This window comes from Ahaetulla prasina, chromosome 1 (assembly GCF_028640845.1).
Source record: "Ahaetulla prasina isolate Xishuangbanna chromosome 1, ASM2864084v1, whole genome shotgun sequence".
Classification (NCBI taxonomy): domain Eukaryota; kingdom Metazoa; phylum Chordata; class Lepidosauria; order Squamata; family Colubridae; genus Ahaetulla; species Ahaetulla prasina.
In genome coordinates, this window is record NC_080539.1 from 90,376,062 (window position 1) to 90,403,691 (window position 27,630).

The following is a 27,630-nucleotide window of genomic DNA, read 5'->3' on the forward strand; positions in this document are numbered from 1 at the left end:
AAAGGGAACATTAGGACAGGGACAGTAGGCACGCTGGTGCTCTTATGCACGCCCCTTACAGACCTCTTAGGAATGGGGTGAGGTCAACAGTAGCCAGTCTAAGGTAAAAAGGTTATATATTATATTGGTGCTACAATATCTATAAGAATCCATATTCTATAATAGCCTTATTTGTATGCAGTAGTGAGCATATGGTGGTGTGGCCCCTACTCATGGTACAATGCATACGGACCAACTTTCTTATATTTGCACAGACAGTACGAATATGTGCAGGCAGGAGCCTTAGTAAGTTTCTGTGGAAATACAAACCCTGCACTACAAAGCTTCCAGATATTGGGCAAGCCCTTCTATGCAGAATTGTGTATATAAACAGTTTGTTCCCACAAATGTTGACTTAATACTGGAGGAGGTGTGTGCAAATCAGTACACACTGCACCAAGCACAGAATGATGGTTTGGCCTTATTACTTCTTGCACTCATCCAGCCAGTGAAGAGGACTTCTGAATAAAGCAATTGTAAACTATCTGCAAGATATTTGCAAATAACTGCAAATGTTCACTCTGAATGCTACTTTTCTTGGAGGCTGAATTAACACCTGCTTCCAAACTGAAAGAGAAAGCTTTTCCTGCTGCAGTTTCCTCTGCTAAATCATAGAGGAGCTTGAAATTTAGCCGACTGAGGTCAAAACTGTCACTTTTACTGCACTATGGAATGCTTTTTTTAAAAATTAGATTCCCTTTGCTCTATATTTAAAAGTTCTGAATGTTACACCATTACCTCAGATCACTGATAATTTTGATTTTATTTTATTTTTGCATCTCTCCTTCTCACTTGCTTTCTCCTGACCTTTTTGTTGTTGTTGTTGAAGTTGTATCTCAAGCTGGTAGTCTGCACAAAAGCAAGCTATTTGAATTATCCCAGGCTATTCCTAAAATGTTTATTCATATAATTGTATTTTCTAAATCCTCTAGAATAGATTATACTTTGATTTCCTGGGAACTCACTTCTTTAATATAAGGAGCCATTCTGAGCATATCCCTCAAATCACTGTAAATTTTTGTTTTGGCCCTGCCTGTGTTGATGACCACAGAGTGAAGAAGGAATAGAGACCAGCCGTTCCTCTTGCTCACCACTTCTATTTTTATGTAGGTGATGTGTCCTGGCTTCTTTTTAGGTTATGGAACAAAGTGTGTGTATGTCTGTGTGTACATGTCTGTATATTGGGAAGGAGTCATGCTGAAGCACATACCAGTCCTGTGATTGCAATCCTTCCTGTCCATTGATAGATTGCTATTCTAGCTGCTTGTAATTGGAGTGGCTTTTTCTGTATTGCACACACACACACACACAGACATATAAACACAAACTTGGACTTTCGCTTTGGCCTTTTCTACCTATATATTGTATATATTGTATATCTATTATTATTATTGTATTACTATTATTGTATATATTGTATATCTACCTATATATTGTATATCTTCTGCTATATTGTAGCAGAAGAGTATTTTCCAGGGCACATATTATAAAGCAAAAAGTAAAATGCCTTTTCTTCAAGGGATTATTTTTGAAATTCACTACAAAATAACTGTCATTTGTGCTTCTATAGCTGATTTAAGGCAATCGGATTGTGCACAGCACTATTGCTGTGTTCTCAAAGATTAATAAAAATTTCCTTCATTGTAAACAATAATTTTGTGTTTGGGTAAGTATAGAAATGTTCTGTTGTGACACAGCATTGGTAATGATTGAAGTACTCCATTTGTAAGAATGTGCCCCACATGGACCATCACAAAAACCATGTCTGAAAAGTTGTGCCCCAAGGATTTTTTTTTAATTATTGCTTAGGCAGCCTCAATGGTACAAGCCACCCCAATAGTTATATTACAACTTCTGTTGCAAACATATTAAATCTTCTGTGACTGGAGACTTTTAAGTATGAAGAAAGAGTTCTGCTGGCCTCATAATCTCACACAATATCTCTGACTGTAGTGCTAGTAGTTCTGTATCAGAAATGGGAATAAGAGTTGGAGCCATCACTGCCGTTGCAAACACAACCCAGACTTAGTGGGCGGATGGGGAATGGTGGCTGCAAAGTACATAAACGCCATTGTTCTCAAAAACAGAAAAGGATTAGTTGCTGGAGTGGAGAGCTTTTCTTATGGTCTAATGCAGGCACTTCTCTAAACTGTGCTACTTATAATCCAAATGCCAAGAAACCCCATTTGTATTCTTCATTGTTATATTGCTTCTATAACAGAAATAACAGTGAAAGTTCTCTAGCTATAGTTGAACTAAATCTTTTATTTGCAAGGATTGGGGTGCTGAGCTCTGGCTAGCAGCCAGAGCTCAGCAGTTATCTGGGGAGTCACATATAGCTCACTCCTGAGTTATGTTGTGCCTGTGAAAAACATCATTTCAAACATTTTTTTTAAAAAAAAGAGTCATAATTTTTACATTTGTAAAGCGCTCTTCAAAGTTTTTTGTTGGCGTGATGTGGACACATTGTGGGCAGCTTTACCATTTGCCTTCCTCTCTGTTCCCCATCTAATTTGCAATTTTTATGGGTGAGGATGGCAGAAATAGTGGCACTTGATTCACTCTGTACAATCTTCAGTGGTTATGGAATTGGGACTCTATAGAACTGGGGTGTCAAACTGGCAGCCCGCGAGCCAGATGCGTCATACGCAAGCCATGCCCACCTCAGCTCCGTGTAGGCAAAAATTGTCACGATACATCACATGACATCAATCGGTGAGTTTGACACCCGTGCTATAGGACAACAGAAATATGGTCTCCAGATAGAAACATCTGCCAGGCATTTTTTAAAAACAAATCTTGTTTGGTATAAACAGCCAGCAGCTACCTTTTTTGGGGGAACCAGATTTCTTTCGCAAGCTGCCAGTTCATTAGCCAGGTCTCTCATATCTGAGAAAAAATATTGTGCCTATATGTCATAAAAATGGTATGTGCTTATGCTCCAGCCAACAGAAGCAGTAGATAACCTGGAGGAGGAGTCCTATAAATAGCCAGTCACAAAGATTTAGAATTTTTGCAAACACCTCTTGCCTTTCTACACAAAGCACAGGGCAGCACTGTTAACTATAAAATTTCGCTTTCAGGCAGATCCATTTTCCTTTCTTGTCATGCTACTTTTTTTAAAAAAGGGGGAGAGAAAGAAAGAAGAAGGCATTCTGTTTTTGGAAAAAAGGCAAACACCTGGAAGCTTGGATGACACGTGTGTTTGACTCATTAATTACATTTATGAAGGCGCTTTCTAATGGGCTGCACAAAAGTCCCTCCTGTAATTCATAGAGATGCTCAACAGTTTTATTGTAAGTCGGGGCCCATTATTCTGCCCAGCTGCTAGAGAACCACTGCTGAACGATTGTTTCTCCTATTAAGCAGTCAGCATAAACTCTCCTTGTTACAGCCTGGGACATCGCCTCCAGGGCAAGCGGACACAGAAGAGCAATTGCCGAATTGCGTATGAAAATTATAGTTTTATTGTCCGTACAAATGAAGGTTTGACTCTGACACCCGCTCCGCTCTGCTTTTGTGATAAAGAAGCAATTCTTTCACCAAACAAATAAGCACAGCACACCATTGTAATCCAAGAAACAGGCACTATTTATGCATTGGAAAGACAGGCTCACATTTGTACTGAAGAGCTAAAGAGTCTAAGGTCCCAGAAGCTGCTTTTTTAGAATATTGGGGGTGTGGGGGGCTGGAATGAGTACCAAAACATTAGACAGAGCTGGAAAGTGCTCGTGGCATCATTCTTGTTAATTTAACAGGCATGACTGATAAGTTGGGACCATGTATTTTATGTTTATGTAAGCATCTTCACCACCATAGCGCTCAAAAGCTTCCAGTGTCTCTTGAATTAAGTCTCCAATATTTTCTCGCTTCTGCTGGCTGTAATCAATGCCATCGCCAGAGTTCACTGAAATTAAAAAAAAAAGAAAGAAAATAAGTTGTGGGTGCTCATTCATTGTAGGATTCATTGTACCTAATACCACCTTTTTCTGATATATGTCATAGGTTAGGGTACGTTAATGGTACGTTCACAGAGTAACTTCTTCCTCATTTTTGGTACAATGAGAAATGCAGGAAATATCCTAAAATAAATACAGGTCTATCGTCTTGCAAGTTAATCCCCAAAAACCTGCCAGGCAGACTGCAAAGTTTTTTCCAGCCATCTTGCTGACAGAAGAGCATGTTCTGCCAACCAACGGGTTACTCTCAGTGTGTATGGCAAGGGGGATATACTGAAGGAGTACAGAGACTAAAGAAAATGAGAGCCACTTCAAATGCGTCCTGTTGCTGTAGAGTTTGCCTGAAACCCAGGGCTCCAGGCATTCCTTACTACGTAAGTTAAGGGGCTGCCCAATATCTAAGCATCTATTTGTAGGGACATTGCCATGAATCTGATACTTCATATCCATGCCAATGTTTTAGTCCATATTCAACCTTGCTTGATAATGAGTTGATATTGAGGCAGTCAACTACTTCTGAGTAAGGCCAAGCCGAGAAACAAAGAGAAGTACTATATTTTATTATAATAACTATACTACCATAAATTGTCAGTTGATCGAGCCTATTGCCAAAAAATGGGAGACTTAACCAGAAAGGAGATAAAATTGATTTGCATAATATTTGTTTATGCTAATTTTAGTGCACAGATACAACTTTTAGAAATAACTGTTATTCATCTGACTTTGCTGCTACGTCATGATCCTTTAATTTCATAGTTGCCATATTGCACAGGAAAATATATCTTACTGAAGTAAAGAAAATGACCAAAGGACTTTCAGGATAACCTTAAGACCATGGCTTCACCTAGTTTGTTAACCCTTTTATATTTAAATTGGATTTGCATAGGATAATCTTCAAATGGAAAAACGTTTCCAGGAAAAGAAAACACATGGCCATCCTGCTCTCATTAACACTACGCTGGGTCTTTTCCTACCGTCTTGATGAAATTGACGGTATTAGAATATTCTTCATGATACCAGGAAGATTCTGAATCATGAATTGGTCCTAGGTATCAGGTCAGGCGGGTTTCAGTCTCAGGATCTGAAGCTGCTTTCTAGCTTACAGTTTGATGAGTGAAGTGCAAGAGAGCTGGATACCTAACAAATTATTTTGGCCACTGCCAAACATGAGAACCAGTTGTTTAGGGAGACTGAGTTCAAGACTGCAGAATTGGCAAAGAAGATGCTGTGTTTTTTACAAACTCTTCTATTGAAGAAAATACAATATAATCTTAGTTCACCCAATTTTCTTCTGGAAAAAAAAATGTATTGAATTAAGTCAAAGTCAGGAATAGAAGTTATTGGAAGTTCTATGCGAGAGCAGTGTTTTTCATCTATTCTGCAGTGTGGCAGCTCAAGAGCTTATTGGGAACACATATTTGCTGCAAGATGACATTCAAGTAAAAACATTCTAGATACTGGTGCAAATATAAAATACCTGTAAAATGTAGACAACCATCTTTTTCCTGGGATTTTGATGACACACATGTATTTGAAAATAGGTCCCATAGATATAGAAAAATGGCATTGATCTCAATGAAACATAAATGACTTCTAAATTAAAATATTCTGTACAGTTTCAGTAATGTTCAGTGGGACATGGCTGGAACAATGTTCATAAATCATGGCCATATAAGGGAGCATCCTACAACTCCTGAAGCCGAAGTATATTCAGAATCATACCAAAAATAATTTGGCAATAAGCGCTGGATGATTTAGAAGTTTGGCAGTAAGATACTGACTTTTTCAATCTCTTATATATTTGGCTCTAACCCTGTCTGGAGAGGTGACTGCTGGAAGGTTATTTCATGGCTCATGTGACATTAAGTGAGCTCACTTTTGTTAATAGCAGACAGGTGTCTAAACCATAAAACTCAAGAGCTCTTCTAACACAATTCATCCATTCCAGTAGCAATATTAGAGAAGTCAACAAAACTAAGAAAGACGCCACATAATATTTTCTGTCTGGGAGCTGCAGCTGATGCTTTTCGGCTTCAGGTATCTGAATTTTTTAAGCAGGATTTTTTTTAAAAGGAAAACTTTAATTAAAGAATGTTTCTGTTAAGTTTTAAACTGGCAACTTTCTGTATCTAAGTGAAGATCTTAACCACTATGCTATTTGAGAGGCGAGGGAGGGAGGGAGGGAGGGAAAAGAGATATAGTAGCTATTAGAACGCAGGGGTAAGCATTGACTAGGTTGAAGAGGCAACTTTGCCTTTGAAAAGTAATTGATACACTGCTGAGATAAGCCTAGAGTCAACTGAAATGCTCTAGCTCATGAGTTTCCAAACTGGGCAACTTTAAGACTTGTGGACATCAACTCCCAGAATTCCTGAGCCAGCATGGTTGGATGAGGAATTATGGGAGTTGAAGTCCACAAGTCTTAAAGGTTGCCAATTTGGAGACCCCTGCTCTAGCTGCAGCTCAAATGGACAGAAGGATTCAAGACAACATAAAAGGGAGAATAGTGTCCAAAGTACAGCAGAGAAACACACCATAAGCGTGTTTCATTTGAAGGTGAATAGGGGATTAATAGGGAGTGGTGCCATCTGTTGCTGCCCTTCAGAAATGATTGCCTGCCCATTTTAACCATGAGAAAACTGGGCTTCATATTTTTGGGACCATATAGAATTAGGCATTGTTATGAATATTTATTCTTCTGGAAACTCAACCTCACATTCATGAATTAGTAGCAAAAACCTCATTGATTTCACATTGCTGGATACATGTCTTCATTGTAAACTAGAAAGAAGTCATACACAGTATATGCAGAAGAACAGACAGAGACAGAATATAGAAATCAAACCCATATCTCGGTCACCCCCAGAGATTAAATTTTATGCATTTTTACCCTCTTCTTTTGAGCGAACAGACTCTTAGCCACTCCTTTCCCAGCCTTGAGATTGGCATGGACCTGCTCAGCATTTAACAGTGCCCTTCTCTGACCAGGTTTCTGCTTCAACGCTTATATCCAATACGGGGTGAAATCTACTTACCTTCCCTACCGGTTCGGAAGTGTGTGTGCATCACATGCGATTTTGGACCCTCTGTGCATGCACAAAGCCGTCTGCGCATCCGCAGAGGGTCAAAAACAGGTTTTAACCAGGAAGTAACGACGTCTGGGCAGGTGGGCAGAGCCTCACTCTGCTGTCGCTATCGGTTCGCTGAACCACCCGCCGCTGCTGCTACCAGTTCAGGTGAAGTGGTGAGAACCGGTAGCATTTCACCCCCTGATCCAGTAGGACGATATTACTGAAAGCTGAGCGATATATACTGACCTTCAAGGCTGAACCTGATTTCATTGCTGTAACAAGCTAACACAACTTACAGATTGGCCTGGAGCCAGTCACTTTTCTACATGCAAGTATTATACAGTCTACCTCAGGGGTCTCCAACCTTGGCAACTTCAAGACTTGTGGACTTCAACTCCCAGAGTTCCTTGGCCAGCTTTGCTTCAGCTTTGCTGGCTGAGGAATTCTGGGAGTTGAAGTCCACAAATCTTACAAGTTGCCAAGGCTGGAGACCGTTGGTCTACCTCTTAGTCTCTACAGTTAAACTACATAAAGATACTTCATGGGTCTTTAAAATGACATTCTCAGCATAAAATATTTCAGAATTAGAACGAAAAGGTAAATATATTGAAGTAGAACAAAGAGATCCATAGGTATCATAAGATAAACACTATGTCGCAGGTCTCCCTCATGTTCAGATCTTTATGTGTTCTCATTTGAGATTGTTTATCTTAGGCATGGCATGGGCATCACTGATTTGTTAGGAAAAGACCAAGGAAGAGCATTCAATTAGGGCAGGGGTCTTCAACCTTGGCAACTTGTGGACTTGGCAACTTGTGGACTTCAACTCCCAGCTTTGCTGGCTGAGGGACTCTGGGAGTTGAAGTCCACAAGTCTTAAAGTTGCCAAGGTTGGAGATCCCTGAATTAGGGCTTGAAACTTAAACAACTCTTTCAAAAAAAAGTTAACATTCAAGGACACATTGGGTCAAGCTTGCAGATTAAGCTGGGGAAGTCCCAAGACAGTCCCCATTTTTCTCTGCTTGGCAAAGTCAGGGGCTGATAGAGAAGGGCACGGCCTTTTAAAAACAGCAGGCTTCCAAAGCCAGATGCATGTTGTTTTCAACATCTCAAAATAGTTATGGTATGCCTACTTCAGTCTGAAGATACCCAGTGCTATCATTATTCTGGTGCTCAAAGAAAAGGAGGAGAGATCTCATTACAGAATGCAGCTCCTTTGGAGTTGGAAAAGCTGCATGTAGGCCACAAGTTACTCATCATTTGCCGGCCGTGGGGGCTCATTTGATGCCAATGGTTGACAAAACATACCGCAATTCAACCTTCCCAAAATGACTTTAAGGAGGATGACTTCCTTAAATCCTGGTAATAGATCCTGTTCTCCTCTCCCCCTCAAATATTAGGTATTGTACAGAAAAGAAACACAGAATTATATGTGTGTATTGGAGGGAGAGGGAATTAACAACCACTGCAGTCCTCCTTATGTGAGATGTGCCAATAGTTTGTTCCTGTCCAGAAAATTAGGGGAAAGATGCCAGAGTAGCAAAATCACTCTACTGTAGAAGATATTGCAGCCTGGAGGATTGAATAATAATAATAATAATAAAAGTGAAAGAATCTGACACTAAGAGAAGCTGCATAAAGACTGGCACCAAATGAGGCTCAGACGATCGTTACTGACAATGTATGCTGTGTGCCAGGCTCCTCTCCTCAAGACAGCTATTGTTTTCTCTAATTTCATGACCCAGTTTATAAGCGACATTGCCAAAAGGCTATTTCAGCAAAGAAGTCACCCACTAAGCCCACAATAGCTGCTTTGCACAACTATAGGAATTAGCAAACCTTTAAGGCAAAGTTGGGAATGATTAACCCACCAGGACAACATCCACACCAGCATTTGCCAGCACTCGACAGATGAGTCATACTGATTTCCTCAGCACACCTAAGGCTAAGTATCTAGTCATAATAATAATTAGAATGAAAACACGAAGAGGGGAGAGGATAAAAACTTGCCACCAATGCACAACAGTTTCAGCCTGCCTGTCTCTTGTGTAATGTTATTTCTGGGTTATTTATTGTATGGTGAACATGTGGGTAACTAAAAAGAAATAGCTGTCTCTATGATGCCAGAACCTGGATTGGATTCAAGCTGTTTACTGAAGTTTCCCTCAGTGGCAGAGAATTAATCAACATGAAGAAAAATTTGGAGGCCACATCTGTCTTGCCAGGCTCCCAAAGTGAAATGTCTAGCAGACACAGCATGAAGCAAAGGATCTTGTCCTAGGAGGCAGAACAGTTATTATTACTATGCATAGGGAGAAAAAAAAACCTCATTCAACACATAAAAGGACTGCTGATTTAGGCCACTGGAATTAGAAATAGTGAGAGCTCCGATAATCAACAATTTCTAGATTAAGGCATCTGTTATTACCTGCATAAAGGTACTTATTATATTTAAAGGTAGCTTCTGTTCTCTTATCTCTTAAGAACTGTTTCAGATGGTGAGGTAAGGCAATCCTTAAATTGGAACTATAGAGAACCAATAGGAATCAGTGGCTACTGCCAGGGGATTTGGTTGAGGAGACATCCTTTGCCATTGCCGTTACCACAAGAGGACATTTCTGCATCAGTACACTGCAGGTACCTCCTTCGCCCTTGCAGAGATGAGACAACAATATGTCGACTTGCAAATAATCTTTAAATTAAATATTTTGACTTACGTAGCATAACATGAACATGTTTGGGGTAAAACTGAGCTTTTTTGACACTTATCCAAAATGACCAGCACTATGTCCTTACTGTTGGCAAGAAATATTGCATATAGCATGAGTGTAGCAATAGCACCTAGACTTATATAAAGCTTCACAGTGCTTTTTTATTTATTTTTTATATAATTTTTAAAAATTTTTCTTTTAAAACAAAACAAACATAAAAACATTTTCAATCCCAATATTGTGTATCGGCGGGGTGATTACAAATTTCTTGTGCCTTCATAATTTACAAATATCCTTAATTTATCTAAATTTATATCGTCATCATCTTGTATCTAGAACTTTAAATTAACCAATGGCTATAACCTTTATTTTTCTCATTCCATATGCATATCCTCTAATGAGTATTTTATCTGGTAACATCATCAAGTCTATCATTCTACGCCATTCATTTAATATTTCAATTAATAATATTTTTTCTCCAATCTTTGTTAACATATCTTCCCTTCTAGCCATTGATAAAATATATCCCATATCTTATAATATTGCTTTTCTTCCTGTTCTCTTATTTCAAATGTCAATTTACTCATTTCAGCACATTCCATTATTTTCCTAATTATTTCATTTTGCAAAGGTATTTTCTCACTTTTCCAATTTTTGGCAAACACTATTCTAGCTGCTGTTACAATATTTACCATCAAATATCTCACTTCTCTATTATAAATTTCTGGTATGATCCCAAGTAGAAAAACTTCTGGTTTAAAATCTATGTGCTCTTTAATCATTTTTTCCAACCATGTGTGTATTTTAGTCCAATATCTTTTAGCTTCCACGCATGTCCACCACATGTGGTAATACGATCCAGGTGACTGATGACATTTCCAACATTTTTCGGATTTATCCTTGAACATTCTAGCAATTCTTGTTGGGGGTAAATGCCATCTATAAAACATCTTATACAAATTCTCTTTATAAGCCGTAGACATTGTCATCTTATAATTATATGTCCATAATTTTTGCCATGTCTCTAAGTCAATCCCATGCCCAAAATTCTTCCCCCAAGCAATCATTGTTTCCTTGACTTGTTCTTCTTCTAGTTTAATCTCTAAAAGATATCCATACAACTTCGTAATTAATTTGTCATCAGTCCCTGTTAAAATTTTATCAAAGCTAGTCAAGTTATTATAAAAACCTTCTGTCTTGGAATCTTTCTCATATCTAGAACGTATTTGCAAGTAAGAAAACCAATTCATCTTTATATCTTCCCTTTCCAATTCCTGCATTGTTTTAAGTTCTCCCTTCTCATTTAACAATTCTTTATATCTGACAATTTGTTCCTTTCTAAACATAATTGCATATGAAAAAGCCTCAATAGTTGATACCCAAACTGGGATTTTTTAAAAAATGGCTTAATTCTCTCCCAGTTTGATAACAAAGCCTCTCTTATAAAATGTCTTCTAAAATATCCCTGCATTTTAGCCTGTCCATACCATAAAAAAGCGTGCCACCCCAATAACAAATCATGGCCTTCCAGAGTCAATATTCAAAGCTTCACAGTGCTTTACAGCCCTCTCTAAGCGATCTACAGAGTCAGCCTATTACCCCCCAACAATCTGGGTCCTCATTTACTGCCCTTGGAAGGATCAAAGGCCAAGTCAACCTTGAGCCGGTCAGGATCAAACTCCTGGAGTGAGCAGTGACTTGGCTTGCAATACTGTGTTCTAACCATTGTACCATGGCTCTTAAGTTAGTGTAACTAAGGTTCATAACTGAATTTACTCTATTTTTCAAAAAACATTATGTGAAAATGTCAATCAAGGCAGCATGGGCAGAGGAGATCAATGTTCACAAGATCATTGATGACTGTAGCATATTGGAGATTGTGAGTAGGAACGTAAGAGGTGCATGAATTAGTGCCTTAAATGAAAGAAAGAAAAATAGGCATATTATACGTAAAATTAAGATAAGATAAATATGTAATGGATCTGAATTAAAGTGATCTGGTCTTGTAGAATGGAAGAAATGAAGGTGTGGCTTTAATTAAGAATAAAATAGGTAAACTGTGGATCAGAAAGTAGGCAATGCTGCCATCTAGAAGTAGGTGAATAAGAAAATAGGAATTCACAGGCTGATGATAGTTACATATTACGCTCCAATCAATGATACTAATCAAAGATTCACAAGTGACTGGAGAAAAACTGTATATTTTGGAACAAATGGGATGGTCTTGAGGAGTCATTCTTTTAAATGCCATAAATAGATAGGTATAAACAAGATGATGGGATACAAAAAATGATTAGGCCATTTGGAGATTCAAGACTGAATGCAAATGATGGTTTGGTGAATAGCATCAACATTATAGAATGCCATAGAAGTGTGCTATGCTAAAGGAAAGTATGAAAAAACTTAGTGAAATAATGATGTGAAAGAGACTGTGGAAGAGAAATAATGCATAAAAGAGAAGCACTGCTGTAACAATGAAGACAGGGGAATTATATTGTACAAGGAGACAAATGGATGATTGCAAAGTATATAATAAAAGAGAACAAGAAAGAAATAAGAGAGAAAATATAGATCAATATTGATGGAATAAAAATGATTTAGAAACGGATGAAAAAGGCTCAACAAAGAACCTTCCAAGACTAACAATTCAAGAAGAAAATTGAGGAAATTATTGGTGATGAAATTAATGTGAGGGAAGGTTGGAAGGAATATTCTCCGTGAGGAAGAGAATGAAATGTTGACAAGTAAAAATGACACAAATAGTATAAATGTCAGTATGTAAGAAAAAATGGAGTAAAAGCAAAGTAAAAAAAATTGCTGTAAAAACATTGAAAAAGACTGAAAGTGCAGTTCTGTAACAGAAGAAACATTAAATGATGAATCTGGTTTGATCATGAAGTGACTATCCAACTTTCTCACTGTTCATGGGAAGTCTATAGCTGTATTTGATAATTTCAAGAATACTGTTACCTTTACTAGGCATAATCACGGATTGTACAGTAATAGAGACTAAATTGATATTGAACTTAATATCAGCAGCGAGACTTTTGGTGGCGCAACATTGGAAGAAAGAAGAACTGCCTACAATTGAAGAATGGACACTTAAAGTTTCAAACTTAGCAGAAATGGCAAAAATTTCTACGTATTTGAAAGACTACTCACAAGAACAATACCTAGTGAAATGGAGAAAATGGATTGATTATATTCAAAATAAGTATCAGACCAAAAAGTATCAAATAGCATATGAGTGATGGTAGGTATTGTATTGTATTTGGGTATTAGTTTAAAAGGGGAATGGGGAGTTAAGGGATCAATAAGGGAGAAGGGATTATGAGGTATGGTTTTTGTAGTATTTTAGCGTATGTTTGTTAATGTTATACCCTGTATTTTGCTCTGGGAAGTCTCGGGGGGGGGGCGAGGGGTGAAGGGGGAGGGGGAGGGTGGAGGGTGAAAGGGAATTTAAAAAAAAAAAACTTGTTTGTTGTAAAACTTTTTCAATAAAAAAAAAAGAATACTGTTACCATTCCAGATTGCAAAGGAAAATATAGCAAGAGGGAAAGAAAAATTATGGAGGAATTATTTTTTTTCCAGAGTAACCAGAAGGTCTGTAATAAAATCTCAACGGAAATGTTATGAGAGGTGACACTGAGCAAAATTTTCAGAGATACAGTCTGACTTTATGCCAAGGAAGGAATGAGCAGATCGGAGATTTGTTCTTCAGCCATGTATGAATATATAAATATATTAAAACTTTGTGGATTTTGGAGTTGGAACTGTTTGCTGAATCCCACAAGAGGGTTTTTTGATGGAAATAAAGCATATATAAGAATAAATGGAATACATAGTGAATAGTTCAACACTAAGCACATAGTAAGAGAACAAGTGTAAATGTTCCACTCATTGCTTAATATATTTATTGATGAATGTATACTGTACATAACTTTTAATGCTTTTAATGTTGTGTCAGTTGTGGATGTGAATATATGCAAAATTTTGTACGCAGGTAAAGCCACATTGCTGCTGTACAAGGCAGTCATGAGCTTGGCTCTAACAATGTTTCAGAGACCAAGACAATTGTATTTGAATGGAAAATGGACTGAATGATTTCAAGTTGTATATAAATGGCAAAAACAAAAACAAAAAAATGAAGGAGATGAATTTGTATAGCCTGGTAGGAAATTTATCAAGGATAGGGAAATAGATGCAGAACATTTACGATGCAGAAAAGTAGAAGAACAGTGGATAATATATGATCTGTCTGGAGAAATGAATGTAAAAGGGGAAAAAATGGCTATCTGTAGAAGTATCTTTTGTCCACTTCTTATATGGTAATGAGAGTTGAGTATGTCAAGAGACATCCAAGTTAAATGCAATCAAATGGGCTACTTAAAAAGTGGATGTAATTAAGCAAGCAGAAATAAGGTCAAGTATAAATGAGTGATGAATGAATATGGATTGAATTCAAAAGTCAGTGACTAACACAAAAGAAGCAAAGCCAATGGAGTGATTATAAAGAAACTGATTGAAGATATATGAAGGAAGAATGAATGGGTCAAGATGAAGGGGAAGACTAAGGGAGGTGGATGGATGAAGTTAATGAGCTCCTCAAAGAAAGTAATGTGAGAAATTTAAAGAATAATGACAGTTCTTTAGGTGGCATATGGATGTGATAGAAGCAAGCATGGCAGGCAAGGATAAAAGTACAGTAAATGGATTGGTGTAAATTAGATTTGCTTCTGATCTTTGGAAGTCCCCCCACTCCCTTTTCTAAAAAAAAATAGAACTCCCTTCCACAAGAAATATTTTATCTTCACAGCGAAACCCAATTTACAAATTTTCTTTTACTGGAAAGGCGAAGAAACAAGAAAAAAAGCAAGTATGAATTGGGACATAATATTATTAAAATATTTTTGCTGTATTTTATTGTCTCGGTAAGTGGTTTCCTGACCTTCAGAATGCATTTAAACTTATATCCCCTTTTGGCTGAATTTTTAATAAAATAAGTGGGATCCAAGAAGGGAAAGGTTGAGAATTATTGGTTTAGATTAGAATGTCGTGGAAAAGATTGCTGCTGGACATAAGGCTTGTTAGAAGGAAATGAGTTCCAGTACTGAATAAAATATGTTAATATCTATAGAGGTTCTTTAGCGTGAAAATGTACTGTAGATATTCTTATACTTTACTTATAGGGGTGACAGTTGTCTGTTCAAGATGTTTAAACTTCTGGTTGTGATCAAACATCTGTTATATCAGTGACAGCACACTTGACCTTGCAGCTGACTTTTTTCTTTTTCTCAAGGTTTCAGACATCACGGAAGAAATAAATTGAAATTGGAATGGTTGAAAGACAGAAAACTCACCTCCCAAGATTTTAATAGTTTGAGCCTGCCCAGCTCCTATTTGAAAAGAAGAGAATTCAAAGAGACTTCTGAAGAGCCTTTGAAATAGATGGCAAAATTCCAGCTTAAATATTTTTCTTAACAAAGGTAGGAGGCCAGATGCCCAGATTCAACCATTTTATGGACAAACGGTCTATCTGTAACACCTCTCTCACTCTCACACCACAAGGTGATTAAATATTCACTCTCACTATCATCTTCGCCCAAATTTCTATTGCTCTTCAGTTCAACTGTTTTCATTTCTTCCAGCCTTAAAAGCTTGAGAACATAAATGCTGAATTCTTCTCCTTGCAAATGATCAGAGCTTTTATTTTCTTAAAAATTAGTGTTTTGCCACTGAGCTGTCCCTGCCCCTCAGCAACAAAAGCCTTCTTGCCTCCATTCCTAAAAAAAAAAAAAGAGAGAGAGAGAGAAAAACCTTAGAACCCATCTCCCATTTACATTTTTATTGTGTGGCTATTTACAACAACATAGCAAATCTTTGCAATTGTTGAGGAGAAAGCACCATTCTGTTTATTTATTTTTTTATTATTAAAAAGCCTTTGCTAGTTGTGATGCAGGAAGGACAGCCTGGCAGGAGGCATTTTTTTGCAGCCGGATTCACAATAGCTTTAACCATGATTATAACTGTGCCCATATAAAACCTCTAGCTATGTGTGGAAGAAGAAAAGTAGCCACACCCTTAGTCCAGGGGCTGGAAAGTGAGATGAAACAAGTATTACTGCTTTCAAAGCAGGGAAAATCAAGCTAAGTACTATTTTTATCAGGATTATGAAAATGACTAGAAATCAAGTAGGACTGAGACTATATTTGCTGATAACTCTTGCTTATATAATAAGGAAAATCAAGCAGGCTTATCTTTTTTATATAAGTATTGTGAAAGTGACTAGAAACTAATGAGAAGGTTAAAGATCAACTTCACTGATAGGTTATCCTTATTCCTTTCCTAGAATCGATTGCAGCAGATGGAGCATGCAAGAGCTGAGAAAGCATATGTACAAATGCTGTGAGGCATGGAAAAGGAGGAACAAACGTAACAGGGTTCCCATAAAACATAACCTTTGCGAAGGAAGGAAGGAAAGTAAATCCAGGTTGTGGTGCTTTTAGAATAACTGATACAGGCTTAGAAAAACTTGACTCAAGTTTTAAAATTAACTACTATCTTGGGGAATGGCAGCTGGTCAAAGACTGCACATGGAAAAGCCCTAAAAAGTATTTTGCCTGAAGAGTGTATGTAATGAATAATCACCCAGTGAATGAATAGTCACCCAAATCCCTACCTTTGGAAGGAAAGTTAAAAAAAAAATAGAAGCACATGCAAATGTAATTCAAAATGCATAAATGTATATAGGCTTCTGTTGACTCAGGTCACGATTTCATCTCTAGCTTAGTAAAAATGACTTACATCTGATTGGAGGCTTATTAGTCTGAGAGAGATGGAGCATGAGATTTCCTAGAATGATACCTTTTAAAATAGAGAGGCAGTAATGGGAATGTGGTTATTCCCATGAAGGGGATCTCTAAATGTTCCACTCCTGATCCTAATGTTTCCTTCTACCACTTCTTCATAGAAGTATCAGATTCAACAAGTGTTACCATTAGCCACTTGTCTTCAAAAAAATCTTACACAGACTTGGTTCACTTAGGAAGAGGTAAGTGGTAATTCTCCTTCTTTTGATAACTGTTTGAGCTGAAAGATTTGTGCTAAAAGAGTTGTTTTGGTATAGTGGTTAAGGCACTAGATTAGAAAGTGGCAGACCATGAGTTCAAGACACATCTTAGCCATGAAAGTCAATTGGGTGACTTTGGGCCAGTCATTCTCAGCCCAGCCCATCTTGCTGTTGTTGTTGTTGTTGTTCTGGGAACAATAGGAGGAGAAAGGCATGCTGGGTATGTTCACCACCTTATTTATAAAAATAATAAAGTATATTATAAGTATATAAGTATAAGACAAAATGGAGCAAGTCCTTCCTCTTTTTAAAAGCCCACTGAAAGGAGAAATAAGCAATTGCTTTTTTGAATGTCTTTGCCTGTAGTGGGTTCCACTTATCTTTGCTACTGGTTTGGAACCAGGAGTGTGTGTGTGCGTGAATGAGCTTTGCTTGCATGCAACACTTTTGCACATGCGCAGAACCTTCTACACATGCGCAAAGTGTTTGTGATGACATCCCAGCGGGTGGGTAGAGCCTGCTGCCGCTGCTACTACTGGTTCGCCGGAACCAGGGCGAACCGGTAGAAATGCACCACTGGTCTCTGCCAGTGTCACTTGATAAACAGGTCAGGTCCTCCTTTAATTTTCTTTTGTGTCTGAACCTCTTAAAATAGAATATAATTTATCAGGAGTACAGATGCTTACAACTTAACCTGGAGCAAGTTTCATAAAAAAAAACCCCCACCAACCCATACAGACCAAGTGTTTTAATTCTGAACTACTATTATCATTCTCCCCAGTGCAAGACATATCTAGTGACTCTATCACCCTTATACAATGATGAAATCACTGGAAGTATGTCATACAGCACACTAACTTCTCCACATTGCTAAGATACTGTGGTGGATGCTGGGTGTGCTTCCCCACCCTGTCTCACACTCCTAGACTCTGACTCTGTAGGGTGGGATAAGGCTGTGGCACACTCCTGGGTCGTATGGATTTCAGTAACTCGAGAGAAGAACTAAATAACATACAAGGTTTTGGTAACAATTTGACTGCATTTGAAATAGTCTGAATCCATGTAAATTGCTATTGCTTAACATGCACTGTCACTTCAGAATCAACTAAGATAGCAGCCCTTATTATTATTTCAGATCAAAGGCAGTTCTTTTTAAATCAAAACCTTTCTTTTTCTGCTTTTGTTTTAAATTGGAGTGTTAAATTGAAAATAATGCTCCAGTTTAAGATTTTCTTTTTAAAAAAAAATGGATCTGATTTTCAGCAAACATATTCGTCTCAGGAAAAGACCAATAGGGGAGGAACAAAATCTTTGGATTATCACTGGAAGTATTTGCTCTTCTCCAACAATCCAAATAGCCTGCTCAGCAGGAGACAGAGACATGAAGCAAAATTCTCAGTGGCCTTGGTACAGTGTTTGTACTGTTGTTGCAAAACAATGAAGCTAGGCACAAATCCTGCTGAAAGAGCCAGAGGGATCACATTTTGTCCCTGTATGTTATCTGTTGAAATTTACACAAAAAGAAAGCTCATATACCAAAACTGCAAATATTATCTATGTGGAAAAGAACTGGATGTGTTTGATTGCCAGTGACTTAATCTGTATTTACACCAAATTATATTTGACATTGTATTCATTTGCAAAAGAAATTGAATTAATTTGTAACTTAAGATAGCAACTTGAAAACAATTTGCAACCAATGTTCCCTTCATAAGATAATGTAAGACAATAGTGCCGAGGGGTAGACCAGGTGGCTTGAAAAGAAAACCAGGAACGGGAAATAAAAACAAACATTATAATTGTGTATTTTTTTCTTATTAAAAACACAGACATTTACCTTCTTTATGAATCCATAAAGTGGTGCTTAAATTATCTGATAATATGTGGACTACTGCACTGCCGTGTTGCTTCTTCACACGAAGGTCAAAAGACAAACATTTATGCGGCAATTTCACCTCAACTCCTTAGCTTCCATTTCCAAAGGCCTGACACTTGTGGGAAGAAGAAGACATAAGGTACAGTTGATCCTTCCCACATAGCTAAGCTTTCTTACATCATCCCATCAGAGTTGGAAAGAGTAATATTTCTACTGGGGAACTTGCTCTAAATAGCAGACCCAACTATTCCGAAGCTTCCTAGATGCCCAGAAAGATGATTCCATTCCCAGACATATCTTCTTCTGTGTCAAGAAATAGCTGCTCTGAACAGAATGATCCTGAAATTCATGAAAGCCACAGTCACAAACCTATTAGTGAAGTTACACTCCAAGACTTAATACATTATACGATACAATGAATTTCTTTCTTTCTTTCTTTCTTTCTTTCTTTCTTTCTTTATTTCTTTCTTTCTTTCTTTCTTTCTTTCTTTCTTGAAGTAAGAACGAAATCATCAGTGGGAACTCAGTGTCCTCTCAGAGTAATTCTGATCTATGCAACTTTAAGGTTTTGTTTTGTTTTAAAAAGGAAATAATATTAAGAACAGCTGAGCATTTCCTGTTTGTCATTATGCTGTGCTGTCTGGAAGAGTAATCTTAAAAACCTTCCTTAAGAGCTAAGAACATCTGAACCCGAATGAAAAAATAAAATAAAAAAATGACCGTGTAGGCATTGAGACAATTTTTGAAAAAGCACAGGACCAGGGTTGAACACTTGTACTTATGAAGGTTAAAGAACTGGCAGCGGTGGAAATTTACTAGGCTGATTTATCTTCAAGCCAGGTATAGTCCAGACAGTTGTAATATGAGTTTCCTTATAAATCCATGGCAATAACCTTAACTCTGACCTTTGCAAGCAGGCAAAGGGGACCGGAAATAATTCTTTATACTATTTTTCTTTACATTTTTTTTAAAACTGGCAAGGCATTCCAGGTGAATATAGCTTCTCTTCTGTTTTTCAACAGAAATCAATGTACACTTTATGTCAGAAGTATGCAGCCTTCACTGGACTAGTTATTTTAAGAGGAAAGTCACAATAAAAGAATGATGTTTCGAAGTTTATTCATCTTGAGAAAGTCATTCATTTCCATTCCAAAAAGCTTGCAGTCAGAAATTGCTTTTCCTTTCCAAATATAAATGCTGTGTACACATGGTTTACCTTTGGTTATACGATGATCACATAGTATTTATTTACAATTAGTTAAGAAAAACAAAATATTCTCAAAATTATAGAGAGAGCTCTTGTTCACTCTCCAATCCAATCAGCATATTTAAAGTTCTGAAACTCCATGAATGACAACACCGGAGCTCACCTCATTTTCCTATAACTTGCACAACTTCCTACGTAGTCTTCAGATCGCAACCCCATCCAGTTACTTTTAATAGATTTCCAGCAAGGTATCTGTGTGCAAGGTTTCATCAATGATTCCCTTTGTAGATCAGTCCGAATATATACAGAGTTCAAGATAAAATAGCATTTATGGCAATTTTTTTTTTTTGGCAAATGTAAGAAATAAATTAACAATGTTGATTATGCTTTCAACAATTACCTTTTTTATAGGTTTCTAGAATTGCTGTCTAGTCCAATTACCTCATACCTTTTCTGATACAAAGGCACTTCCTTGTATAAAAATAAATGCTATTTGAGATATAGTTCTGACCCAACACAAGATATGGTCCTGGCTGTTCCATTAGCAACCATTCTTCCATTAGCAACTCTCAGATCATGATTATCAAAGGGGTTGCAATTCAGAAACAGTAACAGTAACAGAATTGGAAGGGACCTTGGAGGTCATCTAGTCCAACCCCCTGCTTATGCAGGAGACCTGTACTAAGGATTCGAACTGCTGAACTGCCGACCTTTCTGATTGACAAGGTCAGTGTCTTAGCCATTGAGCCACCTAGTCAGGCTTATTCGCAAATTCACAAACTGTTGGTCTTCAAAGGTATGGTTCTATCATTCACGACTCTCAGAGTCTCATTTTTTAAGGGAAGGTAAACTTTGAAATTTCACATACGCATACACACAGAGACACGTTATGATATGGATGAGATTGTTTTAATCAATATTGATTATTTACTAAAATTTGTTTCCTTCCAGCAATATAGGAAAAAAGCCAATATTATACCACACAATGTAATCTCTTTGAATGTTTGCCAGAATAAGTTTAGTCCTGTTGTAACACAGAAAGGCATGCGCTGTCAGCTAAGTTTACTAACTGGAACTATGCTTCAATGCACTTGGAAATTCCTTCTTGAACATGCACCAACATGCACTTAGAATCAAAACCATTTGTGTTTAGCAATGCTAGTTCTGATGGAACCTAAAAAAGTCAACTTGATCATCTCAAATAAATTCTTTGAAAGTAATACTGTGCTACCCTTCTGCTGCTTTGGGGGGCAAATCCTGCACACTGTTTATATGTGCATGAAGGAATTTCTGTTGGATGAAATATTCTAATATACCTCCTACTCAACTGGTGGAATTGCAATTTCTAATTATTCAGAGGATGAACAGAGTGAAGTTTAAGAATGAGTGACAAATCAGTAATAGTAGCGGAGGCAAAATGGTACATGGAGGCAAAAAGTCAATTAATTATCTTTGAAAGGAAGAAATCTACAATGTTTTGACTATAAATTCATGTTTCAAAACAAAAATTTAGCTTGATTTTTTTCCCCTGACCTATTCATTTATTTATTACACACAGACTATTAAACAACTCTGGCCCCATGCCCAATTTGTTCATCCCAAATTGTATGGCTACAATTCTTCTCAGTCATCCAGGTCATGGTTATCCCAAAAGGTGCTTTTTCAGGAGGCAACTGGACTTTCTTGTTTGTCTTTAAAGATGCTTCACTTCTCATCCAAGAAGCTTCTTTGGGATAACCAGGACCTGGATGACTGAGAATCTCTACAGAAATTTTAGCCATACAATTTGGGATGAACACCCTTTGAATGGTGTGGGAGTAGGAATGGATTTCTAGAGGAAAAATTGCAGACTACAGGAACCAGGAGCACTACTCAAGTGACCTTGAGGACACAGATAAACCTCCAAGGGCTTCAACAACCCTCTAAAGGGATGCAAATGCTCAGCTTCTCTGCAAGGAATATAAATCCTTCCATTCCCCACTATCATGTCAGAGCTGAAGAAGCTTCTTGGATGAGAAGCGAAACATCTTCAAAGAAAAACAAGAAAGTCCAGTTGCCTCCTGAAAAATCACCTTTGGGACAACAGTATCACTAACACCAGTTATTTTATTTATTTATTTATTTTGTCACAACAATATATGTAGGTATCATATAAAAAGATTATATAGTATATAAACACATATATGAGTAAATATAAGGAGGTATAAGCATATATATATATATAGGAAGAAGAAAAGAAAAACAATAGGACAGGAATGGTAGGCACGTTTGTGCGCTTATGCACGCCCCTTATGGTCCTCTTAGGAATGGGGTGAGTTCTTAATATCCAAGGGAAAACAGACAATCCTTCTCAACGTGAAGACATCCCCCAATCAAATCTTTCAGAGAAACCTATCTTTATAATCCAGCAAAATGTTGTAAAGATACAAGGACTTTGTTTCTCAATCAGCAGAATAACTCTCCCAAAGCTAAGCAGAATAGGACTAAATTCAGTGTGAGAAAAATAGCAGCAAAAGAAAAACTGAGTTTAAAAATGGGCTGGATCTGGCCAAGAGTCTGCGGGGGCGGGGGAGTGTTGGTGACACCTTCTCTTCTCTCTTCTGGTTACATGATCCAGACTGGATTATATATTGCTCAGCCTATTTTTCCAGTGCCTATGTTCAACATTCATACACACTGATGAAAAGGAGAAAGATGTAGACATAACACGTTATTTGTTGCACAGATGCTTCCTGCGGACATTTTGGGTAAATAGGTTGGAAAGGAATCCAGAAATGGTGTTTTGTATGCTTTCTCTACCGTCTTTAACATTACAATAGAAAAAAATACCCCCCCCCCTCTACAAGGAGGCTGCAGTTTCTGCTTCATCTCAAACAGAGCAACCATCACACACTATTCTTATACTTTAATTACTTTTGAATATAAATGAGGGGGAAAAGTAATCACACATCCAGCAAGAGAAAAGGCTATGCTTCTGTAATTTTCTGCTATTCCAGGGCTAAGAATGTCAATTTTAAAATTCAAAGAATATGTACAATGAAGGGCCAGCCATTTAACAGTAACTCTTTCAGAATTTTGATTGAACTGTACATAAATCAGGGCAAATGAAATATAAAATATTTGTCAGAGGGTGGGGAAGCTAGTATTGTTTAATCCCAATTTAAGAGGGACCTCTCCTAGCTCAACCAATGTAAGGATTTGGAAAATCCAAAAGGAGGTTTTTTTTGGCTTGTGTCACTCAGAGTAACCTGTAAGCCTAATTACCACAGCAACTACCAGGTTTAGATCATATAAGAATTAAGAATCTGCTTATTCTGAAATCGACACATTCAAATCCTTTATGTTCCACTCTCCTTATCTGGATGGCATGAAGGAACATTTATTTTTGCAGCATGAGAACATACATTAGAGACTCCATAACCCCATCTCCTGCTTATATCTCTCAGGGTATAAATGAAAAGGCCTAGAATCTCCTTCTTCCCCTCTTCCAAATAGGACCCTCTCTCTTCCCACAGGGAATCATCGTAAGCAGCAGACAATGCACCTTTTCTCTTTCAGCTAATCAAACCCATTGCTGCTCTATGGGAGCCCATGGATAAGGCCTTGAGGAAAGGCAGAGTACCACAGGCATTAAATTGGGCATGCAGCATCTCAAGCAGAAGATCCTGGAGCAGGTAGCTCCCTGAGACCTTGCCTCTCTAATAGCCTCTTGTCTTCTCTCTCTGCTTCTCTCTTACTACCCTGAGAAGAGGGGCTTCACTCTGAGGGTCATGCTTGGAACGGCAGTTGAGTTTTGTCAGAGTTTGTTCCAGCAATCACATCCAGAAAACACACACAGGTAACTGATTCAGCAGGATTCATTAACTTTGTTGAACCTTTGTCATGGTCAGATCACTCTCTTCTTCGCCTAGACTTTCTGACCGCCATTCACCACCGCAGGGAGGCGGAGCCGATACGTTGGTTCCGCCCCAGGCGCCTGATGGACCCGGATGGGTTCCGGACGGAGCTTGGGCCATTTCCTGAGGGTCTGGCTCACGGCTCGGTTGAGGAACTTGTTGCGGCCTGGGAACGGGCCGCGGCGGGGGCCTTAGACCGTGTCGTGCCTTGCCGCCCCCTGCCCCGGCCCAGCCCCCACCGGGCCCCTTGGTCCCCGGAGGAGCGGGGGGGGATGAAGCGCCGGAGAAGACGCCTAGAGAGCTCCTGGAGGTCTAGCCGTTCAGAAGCTGATCGGACACTAGTGAAGTCCTATACTAGGACTTACCTAGTGGCATTGAGGAAGCGGCGTAGCTCGCCTCCTCCCTCATTGCATCGACAGATAACCGCCCAGCCGCCCTGTTTGGGTGACCGCTCCCTCCTACACCAGGGGCGGGATGACCCGTGCAGGACGTGCTGAGGAGTTTAACGGTTATCTATACGATAAAATCGTTCAACCGGGATGGTTTGGACCAAGATTGCGGTGATACGGGTGAGACGGCTGAGGGTGGTCTTGGTGACATTTTATGGGATGAGTTTGACCCTGTTGCTCCCGAGGACATGGACAGGTTGTTGGGGAGGCTGAATGCCACCACATGTTTACTGGACCCGTGCCCCTCCTGGTTGGTGCTGGCCACGCAGGAGGTGACCGAGGCTGGCTCCAGGCGATTCTGGCGCTTCTTTGGTGGAGGGTGTCTTTCCGGCCGCCTTGAAAGAGGCGGTGGTGAGGCCCCTCCTCAAGAAGCCTTCCCTGGACCCGGCTGTTTTAGGTAATTATCGTCCGGTCTCCAACCTTCGCTTCGCGGCGAAGGTTGTTGAGAGTATGGTGGCATATCAGTTTCCCTTACACCTGGATGAAACTGTCTATCTAGACCCGTTCAGTCGGTTTCCGGCCCGGTTACAGCACGGAGGCGGCTTTGGTCGCGTTGGTGGATGATCTCTGGAGGGCCAGGGATGAGGGTTGTTCCTCTGCCCTGGTCCTATTAGACCTCTCAGCGGCTTTCGATACCATCGACCATGGTATCCTGCTGCGCGGTTGGAGGATTGGGAGTGGGAGGCCCCGTTTAGCGGGAGTCCTCCTCCTATCTCCCTGACCGGTCGCAGTCGGTGTTGACAGGGGGGCAGAGGTCGGCCCCGAGGCCCCTCACTTGTGGGGTGCCGCAGGGATCGATCCTCTCGCCCCTTCTGTTCAACATCTACATGAAGCCGCTGGGTGAGATCATCAGTGGGTTCGGTGTGAGGTACCAGCTGTGCGGATGACACCCAGCTGTACTTTTCACACGGACCCCCCCAACGAAGCTATCGAAGTGCTGTCCCGGTGCCTGGAGGCCGTACGGGTCTGGATGGGGAGAAACAGGCTCAAGCTCAATCCCTCCAAGACAGAGTGGCTGTGGATGCCGGCATCCCGGTACAGTCAGCTAAATCCGCGGCTGACCATCGGTGGCGAGTCATTGGCCCCCATGGAGAGGTGCGCAACTTAGGCGCCCTCCTGGATGAGCGGCTGTCTCTAGAAGATCATTTGACGGCCGTCTCCAGGAGAGCGTTCTACCAGGTTCGCCTGGTGCGCCAGTTCGCCTTTCTGGACCGGGACGCCCTTTGCACGGCCACCCCCGCCCTTGTGACGCCCCGCCTGGATTACTGCAACGCCCTCTACATGGGGCTTCCCTTGAAGGGCACCCGGAGGCTGCAGTTAGTTCAGAATGCGGCTGCGCGGGTGATAGAGGGAGCTCCTCGTGGCTCCCGTGATAACACCCATCCTGCGCAGGCTGCACTGGCTACCTGTGGCCTTCGGGTGCGCTTCAAGGTTTTGGTGACCATCTTTAAAGCGCTCCATGGCATAGGGCGGGTTATCTGGGACCGCCTACTGCGACCAGATACCTCTCACCGACCCGTGCGCTCTCACAGAGGGACTCCTCAGGGTGCCGTCAGCTAGGCAGTGTCGTTGGCGGCGCCCAGGAAGGGCCTTCTCTGTGGGGCTCCCACCCTCTGGAGCGAACTCCCCAGGACTCCGTCAACTTCCTGACCTTCGAACCTTCCGTCGCGAGCTCAAGACACATTTATTCATCTGTGCAGGACTGGCTTAGATTTTTAAATTTAGAGGGGTTTTAAATTGATTTTAATATTTATATTTGATACTTATATTTCTATTTTTAATAATTCGGGCGCTAGAATAAGTTTTTTAAGGATTATTTTAATTTGTATATTGATATTGATGTTTTATATGCCTGTAAACCGCCCTGAGTCCTTTGGGAGATAGGGCGGTATATAAATTCGAATAATAAATAAATAAATAAAATAAATAAATAAATAAACTTCTCTTTATATACAATATAATAAATGAAGTAAATATACAATACCAACAGCAGACAAGAGAACAGTTTTTAGCTTCAATTCAGCAGACAGACTACTTTGGAACTTTTGCACAGACTCAGAGCTATAGTACTAAGCCACGCCCAGACTTCTAGCTGTCTCCAGCAAATACTGTTTCAGTTTCCAAACAGTCTCCATTGGCTGACTTAGTTGCTATGCCTATTCATTGGCTGAGCTTGTTAGCCTATTCCAGTCTATAAAATGAATATACTCTGACAAGTTTTCTGTTTGTAAAGGTGTGTAGGATAGAACAATCCTTTCCGAGGTCTTGTTATTTTCCTCAACTCTGTCCTTGGCAAATTAAAAACAAACAAACACCCCACTTAATAATGGGAAAGGAACATTTGATCACTTTCACTTGGCAAGAAAGTACTATTGTACATAGTTGTACAATTGTTGCATATGTCTGAACCCTTTATTAAAGATCACTGTTCCAAACATCTGATTGAATTTACAGCACATGCGAACTAATAAAACCTCCTGAAAGATTTGATGTGAGATATATTTTAACCAGGCAAATCATCTTTTCATTTTTTTTAACCTTTGATACATTTTCTTGTATTACTTTCTCGTCCTCCCCACCCCAGGCGCATAACTACACAAACTATCCCAGAGCAAATGTTTTAATTTTCTCACTGGTAAGACTTAATCATTCACCAGCTGTACTGCTTTTTTTTTTTGAGCGGGGGAGGGGGAGGGAATGTGCAAAGCCTCCATCTTCACTTGCTCATTTCTGATTCCTCTCCTCTAAAAAAACCCCCTCTTCTTCCATACATTTCTCAGCAAGAAGCCGAGTGCAGGTAATCCTATAGAAGGGATGCGCTTGTGGCTTAGCAGCATCAGAATCAAAGCAGATGGCTAAAGAAAGCACCAGAAAGTATTAAAAGCACTCTCCATATTGATGAGAATTCCCAGAATTTCTACTGGGGAGATTTCATGGAACAGAACTTGTTATCTGATAAAAACATATATGCCTATCTAGTATATTAGATTCCCGAACGCCATCACTCTGCTAAACAAAAAATTCCCTCAACACTGTCAAACTATTACTAAATCTGCACTACTATTAATCTTCTCATTGTTCTCATCACCCATCTCCGTCCACTTATGACTGTATGACTGTAACCTTGTTGCTTGTATTCTTACGATTTATATTTATATTTATATTGATTGTTTCCTGATTGCTTATTTGTACCCTATGACTATCGTTAAGTGTTGCACCTTAGAATTCTTATGATCTTTTCTTTTATGTACACTGAGAGCATATGCACCAAGACAAATTCCTTGTGTGTCCAATCACACTTGACCAATAAAAAATTCTATTCTATTCTATTCTATTCTATTCTATTCTATTCTA

At 39.3% G+C, this 27,630-nt stretch overlaps 1 protein-coding gene and 1 long non-coding RNA gene across 4 annotated transcripts in view; one reads left to right on the top strand and one right to left on the bottom strand.

Moving 5' to 3' along the window:
* Nucleotides 1-3,490: 3,490 nt before the first annotated feature.
* Nucleotides 3,491-27,630, bottom strand: part of PACRG (parkin coregulated) — a 295,718-nt gene continuing 271,578 nt past the window's right edge. For both annotated transcript variants that reach the window (XM_058168138.1, XM_058168126.1), the window contains one exon: nt 3,491-3,946. In XM_058168138.1, coding sequence (XP_058024121.1) covers nt 3,786-3,946 — 161 coding nt within the window. In that variant the 3' untranslated portion in view covers nt 3,491-3,785. The remainder of the gene's footprint in view (nt 3,947-27,630) is intronic.
* On the top strand, nt 5,840-18,902 carry LOC131190788 (uncharacterized). 2 transcript variants are annotated; one of them, XR_009153312.1, is made up of 5 exons: nt 5,840-6,035; nt 15,079-15,265; nt 16,129-16,269; nt 16,750-16,830; nt 18,678-18,902. It is a non-coding gene; the product is annotated as an uncharacterized LOC131190788 (long non-coding RNA). The 2 variants fall into 2 exon arrangements; XR_009153311.1 differs by lacking the exon at nt 18,678-18,902 and having other exon boundaries at nt 16,129-17,329.